Raw genomic sequence first — 11,962 nt, 5'->3', positions numbered from 1 at the left:
GTTTTATGGGTTTATGATGTCTTGTTTTCAATGGAGGACTGCCATTTTCTGGGGGATGACTGCAAAATTTCAGAAGCCTGATTCTTCCAGTACAACATCTCAGGGATCTGTCTCTTCCTCTCCACCCAACCTGCTACCACCCTGGTTCAAGCTCAGGTCTAGCCACAGCTAGACTATCGCATCCACCTCCTTACTGGTTTCCCAACCTCTGGCTGACAATTGGGAGAGCCTAGACTTCGGAGAACATCTGCTGAGGCCTAAAGCCCTCCTCCTTTGGGACTCAGGGAGGACAGGTTGGGATTCTCTGCCTAATGGAGTTCACTAGTGGAGTTCTGAATCTCCTTGGCCACCATTACTACCCCATGTCTCTCAAACAAGCTCTTCTCTGAATGGGAAGAGGATGATTTGGAGTCTAGGCAGCCATCCACCCAACCCCTGGGTGGCTCCAGGAAGCTTGGAGGAGAAAGGGCTCCCGGATCACTCCATGCCCAGCCTGTTCATAAATGCCACATAAAATGATTTTGAGAGAGACCTCTAATGTACATAATGGTAAATTATTTTATAAGTAAAGGGATTTACCTCATCCAATTGGCTTTCTTGATTTGAGAAGTAGGGACTTCAAATTAAGAGATTTTCTCCATTTTACATATCAAGACACTCTTTATCTGAGAAAACCATGTAAAATTTAGCTATTCAGAGGAAATTCAATTCGCCTGGCTTAATGAAGGCTAGTATGAATGTGACATACAAAAATCCAGATCAACCTTTGTAGTAATGGAAGAATTGTTTTGTTTTGTTTTTTGTTCTCTGCAACCCTCTTCTCCCCCCTTCCCCTCTGCTCCTCCTCCTCTCCCGTACCATCCCTTCAGCACTGTACTCATCTGCTCAACTGTATATATCTTCATTACCCTATTTATTTTGTTAATGAGATGTACATCGCCCTGATTCTATTTATTTGCTATTGTTTTAATGAGATGTTCTTCCCCTTGATTCTATTTATTGCCATTGTTCTTGTCTGTCTGTCTCCCCCGATTAGACTGTAAGCCCGTCAAAGGGCAGGGACTGTCTCTGTTACCAATTTGTACATTCCAAGCGCTTAGTACAGTGCTCTGCACATAGTAAGCGCTCAATAAATACTGTTGAATGAATGAATGTTCCCTCTCCTGATTCTTTGATATCCTGTCCCTCATCCGGTTTACTGCATAGGCACTGGGGATTAATAGGATTGGAGGAGGGAATAGGGTTAGAGAGAGACAGGGTTGGGGAGGAGAAGAGGGTCAGGAAGGCCCTAGTTTTGTAGTCCGTGGGGCCTCACTCTCTCACTTCTCCACCTCCTCAGAAGTTCACCCTGAGGTCATGGAAAGAGTCTGCCCTGCCTCAGGGCTGGCTGGCATCTTCCAGCTTTACTGGGGGAAAGCCTAACGGGTCCCCCAAGGGGATGCCTAGAAAAAAATGTTGAGAGACTGCCTCTGCACACTCCACTTGCCTTCCTCCTCTCTTCAGAGACCACCCAGACCTCTTTTCAGGATAAAGTTTCCCTCTTCTGGCTGAGCTGGTATAAAGCTGAGCCAGGGCAGGGACTGGGCCAGTGCTCTGTCCCATGGGACCAGAGAGACTCTGAGCCAGTTGCCCCAGCCCCGGGGCCCCTGCTCTAACTCCCCAACACTGCTCTAACTACTGCTGCCCTGCGGAGTAGCCTGGCACAAAGGAAGCCTTGGCCGGGGGGCAGTCCGCTGCCACGCAGGTTCATGCTCATACTACTGCTGGCTCGTGGTTCCCCCTCCCTCTTTGCCTCCTCACCCAGGAATCACTTCGGGGCAGGAGCCATTTTCCAGGGATCCGCATCTGCCAAGTCCTCATTCCCATCTCTCAGGAAAAAGCTTCTCCTTGGGGTCAATCAGTGTTATTTGCTGAGTGTTTACTATGTGCAGAGCACTGCACTAAACGCTTAAACCCCTAAGGCATGATTTGCTCCTTCCTGGTTGGGGCCAGTGGGCGAGGAGAGGGTGTTTTTGTTAAGACTTGTCAGGTGGTTTCCAGTGTGGGGATTGAGAGGCCCTTGACTGCTTCTCCCAACTGCAGATTCCTGGCATTCATCCAAACTATTCTCTTAATTCATTCATCCATTCAATCGTATTTACTGAGCATTTACTGTGTGCAGAACACTCAGCCCTGCTCTCCCTCCTGTCTGTGCCCCCCCCCCCCCCACTGCAGGTTGGAGTTGCCGGGGGAGGGGGAAATGCACCCATCTGGAGAGGGGGCTTGAGGGAACCTAAGAAAAAGAGGAATGGCTCTTTTTGAGCAGACCTTTCATAAGAATTGAAATCCAGAAGCAAAAGTAAAAACCAGGTAGGACGCTGCAAACATCAAAATGGAAGTATTTATTCATATTAATGTCCATCTCCTCCTCTAGATTATAAACTCGTTGTGGGCAGCGAACGTGTTTGTTATGTTGTTATACTGTACTCTCCCAATGTGCTCTGCACACTGTAAGCGCTCAATAAATATAACTGTGTAACAACAGAGGGCAGCCATTTTATGTGTGATGTGGCTGGGGGGTGTGATTCGACAGTGTGATGGGAGGGTGGGCGTGGCATCAGTGACGTCAGTGCTCAAGTGTCCTGCCCGCAATTTGCGTGGCTTGGAATTGGGTAGGGCTTATGGTAGGTTCTGGCTGCTGTGTTGTGTGCCTGCTGAGCGTTGTCAGGGTGGTTTCAGTAGCTGTGACGGATTTGCCAGCGACTGCAAACTGGAGGATGGGTATGACAATCTCGAGGTACTTCAGCAATTATTGCATGCCACGTCCCCAGATTCCACCTATTTTGGAGTGTGAGGACCCAAGATACACCTGTATCCTAAATTTACGCCATGCATTCTCAGTTCTTTAGTATGCACACATATTGTGAGAAACAAATTGAGAAAGAATCATCTAGTATTAGTTGTGGGTGTAATAATAGTAGTGGTAATGGTGGTTAAACCATAAATCTAATATTGAAAAAAAACCCACTATCCAGAGATGCTGTTCGGTGAAGCATGGGTAGAGACAATGGACCTAGTGGAAAAAGCAGGGATTCAGGGGACCTGTGTTTTAATACCAGCTCTGCCACGTACCTGGGTTGTGACATTGGATGGGTCATTGATTTTCTCTCAGTTTTCTCATGTGAAAAACGGGAATTCAATACCTGTTTTCCCTTCTACTTAGATTGTGAGCCCCATGTGGGACTGTGCCGTGCCTGACCTGATTACCTTTTCCCTGCCCTAGAATTTAATGAAATGCTTGGCACATCATAAGTGTTTAATAAATACCACATTTATTCTTCTTATTAGGCCTTTATTTTCAATACATCCTATTGGACATCAGTTTATCTGAGCTGAGACATCATATTAAGTTCACGTTTTGAACACCTTTGGGAAAAGTTTTACAAAGGGCACAAATTCATTACGGTTTCCCCACTCCTACAGCTTAGACCTAAATTAAAAATATAAATACATTGCAATACTTTTAAAATATTCTGTTATATAAACAATAACCTTTAGAAACTTACAATATATATTAACATCAAAATTTACATTTAAATCAGTAAGGTTTTGCTAGATGGTATTGTTTATCTCATGCATAAAATTCTAGCCTATCATAATGCCACTTTTACTTATTTAATGTTGTTATGTTTTGAAGAATATTTTTCCCCACAACTGTTTGAACCTGCTTTCTGCTGTACTTTTTTTTAAAAATTTTACCTGTTTAGTCACACTTTGCTAGATTTTTTTTTTTTTGCTGGTTGACTGTGTGTCTGTAAGTATTATTTATAGTGATAATCTACTGAATGTATAAACCAACCTCATCTAAATTTCTTTGGTTGAGTCTCTTTATTAGTCTTTTACTTTGTTTCCTACAAGACAAGGAATAAGTGTTTGAATTCTTTGCCTTATTTCCTACAAGTAAATGGCCCCTTCCTTACGTATTTGGTAGTTCTTGGTTGATACACACCGGAACTGTTTTCCACAGTGGTGGCACTCAAATTGCCTCTTCCCTATGGTTTTGGAGTGCTGTTATCCTCTGAGTGTTTCGCGCTATGGTCTTTCAGATTGTCACATCGGTTGAAGCCCTTACCACATTTCTCACACACAAATGGTTTATGCCCAGTGTGGGAAAAGACGTGCCTCTTCAAATTGGATGGGTCTGCAAACGCTTTCCTACACAGTTTGCACACATAGGGCCTCAGCCCTGTGTGTATCCGGGAGTGCCTATTCAGGTTTGATGGGTCGCTAAATGTCCTCCTACAAACTTTGCACACTAATGGCTTCTCCCCGGTGTGTATCCTCTTGTGTTGCCTTAAGTGAGATAACCGCTTGAAAGCCTTGCGGCAGACATCGCAGCAGTGCCTCCGCGGAGTGGCGCTCCCTTCTGCAGGCCCTGCCCGGGCCTCGCTCGGCCCCGGCTTCTGCCCGAGTTGCTCATGTCCACCCCCCTTTCTCTGTTGGGTTTCATCTGAGAGTCCTCCCCGGCACGGGCGGGGCAATCCCCCCAAAGCTTTCTTCCTTCCCATATCCTTGGCCCTTTCTATCCGCTCACTCTTCCTGACCCTACCCATGGCCCTTTCTATCTGCTCACTCTTTTTGACCGTAACTTTGGCCCTTTCTATCCGCTCACTCTTCCTGACCGTAGCCATGGCCCTTTCTATCCGCTCACTCGTCCTGACCCTAGCCTTGGCCCTTTCTATCTGCTCACTCTTCCTGACCCTAGCCATGGCCTTTTCTATCCGCTCACTCTTCCTGACCCTAGCCTTGGCCCGTTCTATCCGCTCACTCTTTTTGACCCTAGCCTTGGCCCTTTCTATCCGCTCACTCTTCCTGACCCTACCCTTGGCCCTTTCTATCTGCTCACTCTTCCTGATCCTAGCCATGGCCCTTTCTACCTGCTCACTCTTCTTGATCCTAGCCATGGCCCTGTCTATCCGCTCACTCTTCCTGACCCTTGCCTTGGCCCTTTCTATCCGCTCACTTTTTCTGACCCTAGCCTTGGCCCTTTCTATCTGCTCACTCTTTCTGACCCCTCTCTGCTTCACCTGGCCACGATTTGTACACTGCTGCTCATCTTGGCGAGCCAAAGTGCCCTGGTGTCTTGGCCGGAGGTTATATGTGAAGTATCTTTTTCTGGTACTCCGGAGGTCAGCAGAGTGACGCTTGAGCCGTAAACGCCGCTTGAAAACACCACGTCTCGATAACGGCTTGGACGAGCCTCGAGAGGAATGAGGCTTTGGCCCTGAGAGGAGAGAAACCGTCACCTCGTCTGCTGCCCTCTCCCACCCATCAGAGTCCCATGACGTGGTCAAAGCAGACACCCATTTCCTGCTTTCTCTCCACCCCCCCCCTTCCCTGAGTCTTCCCTGACCCTTTTACCCCCGCTGGCTGTTCCTCCCACACCCGAGGTTAGTAGAATGAGCCTTTCTCTGCCAGTCCAAGAATTGGACGCTCAGCCATAGTGGTGGGGTGGATGGGTTCCTGTCCCCAAGACAGCACAGCTCTGGCCCACAGCACTCATGGAAATGGAGGGAGGAAAGGGCTGGGGACCCCCCACCCCTTGCTGCACTGTCAATTGCACTCAGCCCCATGCCGATCCGCCAACCCCTCCTCTCGTTCCCTTGGCCAGGGTGTAGGGAGTGGGATTGGGGGGGTGTTGCAGGCGGGTGCGGGTTCAGCTTTGCAGGAACATCAGACTCAACACCGAGCGTTAGCCGAGGTGATCCCGGCTGACTGATCTGACATCCCATCCCTCCTCCCAGCCCTGGGAGATCAAACCGGGGCCCCACGGACGCTCACCTCTATTCCCGGGCCTCCGATGGTTACCTGGCTCTGGGTTGTTATTGTTCGGGAGAATGCCCAAATGACGGCCATACTCTAGGCCGTACCATACCAGCAACTCTTGGCCAGGTGGAATCACACGACAGGTGCGATAGTAGATCTCCCCCTGGTACTGAATCGCCACCAAGTTCTGCTCCCTCTCTGAGCGGGCACAATTCACGTATCTGTAGGGCAACAGAGAGACGGTGGAGGGAGGGCACAGATCCCTCACTCAGCCCTGAATAGGCCCCGGTTCATCCCAGAGGCCTGCCACATCACATCCCTGGGCCCTCAGCTAAGGGTCAGGATGCTGACTGGAAGAGGGTAAAGAGGACTCTTCTCCCAATTTGCAAACTGTAAATTCCTGATCAGGCTTAGCGAGAAGAGATGTGGGGTGTGGAGACAAGACCTGGACGACTGTAGGACAGGGCCTGGGGCCAGAGAGTCAGGAGGAAGGAAATAGTTTACAGTTTGATCCTGAGGCCCATCCCCCTGTGGTGAGAAGGATAGAGAGAGGAGACAGAGACCCTGCCCTCAAAGAGTTGACAGCCTGATGGAAGGGACAACACACACACAGACACACACATGCACTGCCCTGGGGAAGTGTGGGGAGGCAGGAGGAAGAGACATAATTGAGAGAGGGCATACACACCTGCACTCGGTGGACCCGATGGGGCAGGTAGGTTACAGGGGCCACTGGCTACACTCAACTAGAGGCGAGAATGGGAAGACTGCACCCAGCACTTAGTACAGTGCCTGGCACATAGTAAGCACTTAACAAATACCATCAGCATCAATCAAAATCTCTACAAAAACATCTCACAGAAGGGGAAGCAACATGGCCAAGTGGATAAAGCACGGGCCTGGGAATCAGATGACTTGGATAGGCCCTATGTTAAGCCCTTATGACATGCCATCCACTGTACTACGGGCTGGAGTAGACACAAGATAATCAGGGAAGGAGAACAGTTATCTTACAGATGAGGAAACTAAGGAACAGGGAAGTTAAGTGACTTGCCCAAAGTCCCACAGCAGACAAGTGGCAAAACCAGGATTAGAATCCAGGTCCTCCGACTACCTGAACGATGCTCTTTCCACTAGGCCAAGCTGTTTCTCCAGGACCTATGCAAGTTATTATGGGCTGCCCGCAAACAGGAAACACTTATTGAGGTGACCAGGACCAGGTATTGATAGGGTAGAGGTTAAAAAAGTATTGTGGTATTTGTTAAGCACCTACTCTGTGCTAAGCACTGGGGTAATAATAATAATGTTGGTATTTGTTAAGCGCTTACTATGTGCCGAGCACTGTTCTAAGCACTGGGGGAGAGACAGGGTAATCAGGTTGTCCCTCGTGAGGCTCACAATCTTAATCCCCATTTTACAGATGAGGTAACTGAGGCACTGAGAAGTTAAGTGATTTGCCCAAAGTCACACAGCTGACAGGTGGCGGAGCTGGGATTAGAACCCATGAGTTTTGACTCCCAAGACCATGCTCTTTCCACTGAGCCACGCTGCAATTAGAACAGACAATAGTTCCTGTTCCACATGGGCTCACATTATATGCAAATCTCACAGAATAAAGCTCACTGATGTTCTTCAGCGCCTCACTGATTTGAATTTATTGAAGTTGATGGGCTGGGGATAATCGAATCCCAGAAATCATCGACAATGCTAGTAAGATCATACTAGAGCAGCAAAAAAACCTGTAGGTTTACTGGGGTAAGTGAATAAATTTGGGTCTAGAGAAGGCAGTATATAGGTAAGTTTAATAATAATAATAATGGTATTTGTTAAGCACTTACTATGTGCCAAGCACTGTTCTAAGCACTGGGCACTGTTCTCAGTGCTGTTCTAAAACCTGGATACAAGATTAGTACCTGGGTCCTCAGACTCCCAGGCCCTTGCTCTTTCCATTAGGCCAGGCTGATTCAAGTTCATGTCCATCTGGTATAACAGTGACAGTTTGAATAGAGCCACAACATTATTGACGAATTTCATTTCCCAGGGTGATCTTGCTTTTATGACACTACTGGATCCGGTAAACGGGGGTCTTAAGATTTTTGTTTGTTTTTTATTTTTTAATGGTATCTGTTATGTGTTTACTATATGCTAGGCACTGTATTAAGCACTAGAGTAAATACAAGATCATCAGGTTGGACAGTCCACGTCTCATATGGGGCTCACAGTCTTAACCCCCATTTTACAGATGAGGCAACTGAGGCACAGAGAAGTTAATCACTTGTCTAAAGTCACGCAGCAGACAAGTGGCACAGCAGGGATTAGAACCCAAGTCTTCTGACTCCCCGGCTGAAATCTTCCAAGACAGAGCCAATTCCCCAAAGGTATTTTTGTCCGCACACAGTAAGTGCTCAGTAAGTACCACTGATTGATGACAATATTATAAATAGGACATTCCATCTAAAAACAAAGTCAGATACCCTATTTTTGCCCAGATTACCAAGAATTGTGTACTCGATCATAGATGAACAATATAGCTGGATTAATGTCTTTCATTCATTCATTCAATCGTATTTACTGAGCGCTTACTGTATGCAGAGCACCGTTCTAAGCGCTTGGAAAGTACAATTCGGCAACAGAGACAATCCCTACCCAACAACGGGCTTTTATAATTTGGATAGTACTCATATTGACCTAAACTCACATAAAACGTTTAAAATTCGGCCCATAGGAAATGGAGGAGAGCGTTAGAAAAGCAGCAAGGAACCAAATGCCTGGGGCCTTGAGGAGTGTGAGTCCCAATCCCTCAGAGAACCATGTTTAACTGCTTGGTTTTGCTTCATCGTTTTAGATCGTTCATTTGGCAATGATCGCTGCTTCTCATTGTTATTCTCCTGGCTGATTACCCTCATTTAGATTGTGATCTCCGGGTGGGACAGACCTGGTCCGATGTGTTTATCTAGGAATGAGCTGAGGACTTGGCAGGGTACTTCACAGCTAGTAAACACTTAACCAGTAACTGCACTACATTAGGAAGGAGTGGTGTGGGAGGAGAAAGAACAGACGCTAAGGCCAGGCAGATCGCTTGATCGAAACTATCAAGAAAAGTTGCTGAAATTAGGAATGTATTTCAGGGTACAGATAAAAGCCTCCCCCAAGATTGTGTTGGGACTGAGGGTAACACATATTTACTGACCTGACTTCACTGAATAAAACTATTCTCACCTCATCCAGTTGGAAAAAGCTTTGTCCTTCCCATCCAGGTACTCATAGTTTTTGCCTCTGACAATCTGTAGTTTAAGGGGCAGAGGGAGATACAAGGACATGGCCCCATTACCCATCCTGGTGTAGCAGCCCAGCACTGCCGACCAACACAGGAAGAGGAGCCTGCTGACAGGATCCTTAAGTAGGAGTCCCACCCGTGGCACACAGCGGCAGGCATAGTTGGTGCTCGTGGATACAGGCTGTGCCATCACGGAGCCAGCATCTCGTCCCAACCACTTTCTCCTCTGGAGACTCAGGAAGAGCATTCTGAACTAAACGGCTCCAAACGTCTTGGGACACACTACCCACCCCCCCCCGCCCCCCACCCCCCACCCCCGCCCCCACCTTCCCATCCCACACTTCCCTCAACACTCATTGGAAGGGAGCCAGATTCAGGTCTCAGATCTCCATGTGAACGTGGATGGAGGATGAGCCCAGGGGAAAGGGAATTCTCATTCTCCGCTTCTTCCCGGTTCCCGGGGGCGGGGGCTTCATCTTCCAGTCCCTCTGGGCCCTCATCAGTGACTTGGAATCCCCAGATCAAGGAGTAAGTACCCTCACGGGTACAGGCAGGATCTCCCAGAGTGAAGAAGGACACAAATCTCTGGAATAGCAGCGGGATACCAGCTTGTCACCCCTTGCGTGGGATTGAGGGAAGTCAAGGGGTCCGAGTTGATCGACTGATGAGGGCAAGGGGAGATGTCCTCGTGCTACTGCGACACACCCACACTCACACTTAAATACCCACTACTCTTCCCCAGACACCCTCTACTTTTACTACAATCAAGGACAGCACCTTGCACACATCAGGCCTCAAGGGCGGCATTCATAACCTAGCTACTGCTGGGAACAGCGCCTGAGTTAGGGCTGCCCGGAGGCAGATATACAGGGTTAAGGTCGTTGTAAAACGTGGTACGTGTGGGACTTACCATCCAGGAGTATCCACTGTGGGACTCCTTCTCATTCTTTGTCCTTATCCCCATGTATGGTCCGAAGTGCAGGCCCCGAGGCAAACTTGTGGCCTGATTCCACACGCCGAGCCCAGCATTAGGAATGCCTGATACCTTGATCTGCATGCCGGGGGGAAGAGTGATGGTCGACCGATTCGGCCGCCATTTCTCAACCGGCAAATCTTGGACAAATACTGGGGGGCCGTGCAGTACACATTTTTCCAGGAAGAAGGTCTGGCATATCTCACAGACTGTAGAGAAAGAAGGGCTCTGACTCAGTGTAATTTGGCTTGGGTAGGTGAGGATGGGGAGAGGGAGATTTCCGGGTTTTAAGGGCAGGGAGGGTGGGCGTTTGCTAGAGGGCTGAGGAAGGACAGTTTCTTGGGGCCGGGGAGAGACCGTTTGCTGACCTGGGCAGAGGGTGAATGAAGAGACTGGGAAAGTTGTGGGGGAGTGTTCGGGGACGGGGAGGGGGAAACTGCTCAGTAGGACAGCCACTCACACAAATAGTCGTCATCCTCGGGCCTATAGTTTTCATTATATATTTTTCTTTTCTGCTTCCTCAGGTTGAAATCACGGACCTGGGGCTTCTTTCCAATGCGCCCTGGGATGGAAGACCCCTCGTTAGACTCTGCCAGGTCAAGCCAGATAACCCAAAACTCCAGGGGCCCCCGAACACAGCTCAGACAGCTTCATGACAATGGGTCAGGTCTGTGATGTCCCCAGCGTCTTTGCTGCGGGTTCATCCTGTCGGGCCTTAGGTTCACCTCCCTAGCCTAGGGGTCTCCTGTGCTCAGGCCGAGGATCTACAAACCACACTCCCGTCCCCGACTTTCCCAGCCTTCTTGACCCTCAAGCAGTTTTGTCTCTCGGCAGGACAGAACTCTCCCCATCCATCCCATCCTGAGACAAGTCCAGCCTGATAAGCCTCACTCTCCCCCAAAGCATGAACCCCAACACCGGCCATTAGAACCAGTCACAAGGTAGGGAGAAAGGAGAGAAAGGGTTTTTCTCCAGCTCAGATGACCAAGGACACCCATTCTTCAGGACAAACCCTTTCTCCTTGATCTCTGTGCATCTGATCGGTTACGTGTGGACCCTCTCTGCAGGTCTTCTGGGAACTCCCGTCGCTCTGGATTCTGTGAGTCCATGACTGAATTCCTCCGAGCCTCTGCCTTATTCTGAATGTCAAGGTTGTAATTATCATGCTCATCAACAACAAAAAGTCACAAAAATGGAACCCAAGAAGTGGGGGGAATGGTGGGGAATAAAGGTGGGGGGGAGGGCCCATGAAACCTGAGGAGCAGTGGCTGCACGGAGACCAGAGAGTGATCCCTCCTCTCCCAAGCTCCCAAAGCTCTGACCCCCTAATGCCATGCCCACAGGACCCAGATATGTATGGCTCCATCTTCTTGGGGTCTGAGGCCCCGAAGAGGCAGCCTCTTTGGTCAACCCCCAACTGGCTAACCCCCGGGGGCCCTTCACCTGGAGCATTTTCTTCGTCTTTTCAGCTCTGTTCCCTCTCGAAAGTCCCTTTAGTCTCCTACCTCTTCGGCTGTCCATGGGTGCAGGCACCTGCTCGCCGTACATTTACTGATTCACGGAGCCGGAGCTGGGACGGGTGAGAGGGGGGAAAGTCCAGTTTGGGATTCCAACTCAATAAAAACTAACGGAGAGACTCACCCAGGGCACCGAGTTCAGGTAGAAGAGGAAGAGGAGGAAGAGAAGGAGGTGGAGGCCGTTCTTTCCCTGAGTTGGAAAATACTTCAGAGAAATAGCCTGAGGGCGTGTCCCTCGAGATAACGGTTAAAGAGGGGCCCTTTCGGGGTCCGGGGAGAGATGGGGGTGTCTAACGGCCCCCGCGGCTCGGGGGGACGGGGACGGGGCAGAAGCCCGGGATCTATCCCTGCTGAAATAAAGGATCTTCTTGGCGGCCCGGCGTGAGGGGG

The 11,962-nt window shown here is 49.2% G+C and overlaps 1 protein-coding gene across 1 annotated transcript; it reads right to left on the bottom strand.

The window, feature by feature from the left end:
- Nucleotides 1–3,314: 3,314 nt before the first annotated feature.
- LOC114807912 (histone-lysine N-methyltransferase PRDM9-like) lies at nucleotides 3,315–11,909 on the bottom strand. Its single transcript, XM_029054748.2, has 7 exons — nucleotides 11,499–11,909; nucleotides 11,068–11,194; nucleotides 10,516–10,617; nucleotides 9,993–10,264; nucleotides 9,025–9,089; nucleotides 5,821–6,026; nucleotides 3,315–5,263 (listed from the first exon to the last, which is right to left on the bottom strand). Exons 1-7 carry the CDS (start codon nucleotides 11,601–11,603, stop codon nucleotides 4,032–4,034), a joined length of 2,109 nt encoding a protein of 702 aa, XP_028910581.1. The 5' UTR covers nucleotides 11,604–11,909; the 3' UTR covers nucleotides 3,315–4,031.
- Between the last annotated feature and the right edge of the window lie 53 nt (nucleotides 11,910–11,962).

Source organism: Ornithorhynchus anatinus, chromosome X5, assembly GCF_004115215.2.
Source record: "Ornithorhynchus anatinus isolate Pmale09 chromosome X5, mOrnAna1.pri.v4, whole genome shotgun sequence".
Taxonomy (NCBI): Eukaryota; Metazoa; Chordata; class Mammalia; order Monotremata; family Ornithorhynchidae; genus Ornithorhynchus; species Ornithorhynchus anatinus.
The sequence above is the reverse complement of the archived record's forward strand: the minus strand, read 5'-3'. Positions and strand labels throughout refer to the sequence as shown.

Excerpts from the sequence above, each read along its gene's own strand:
- LOC114807912 (XM_029054748.2), bottom strand. The coding sequence starts at position 11,603 with ATGTACGGCGAGCAGGTGCCTGCACCCATGGACAGCCGAAGAGGTAGG. Across the intron at positions 10,265-10,515 it reads CGAGGATGACGACTATTTGT|TCTGTGAGATATGCCAGACC; the intron begins GTGAGTGGCTGT and ends CTTTCTCTACAG. Across the intron at positions 9,090-9,992 it reads ACAGTGGATACTCCTGGATG|ATTGTCAGAGGCAAAAACTA; the intron begins GTAAGTCCCACA and ends CTTAAACTACAG.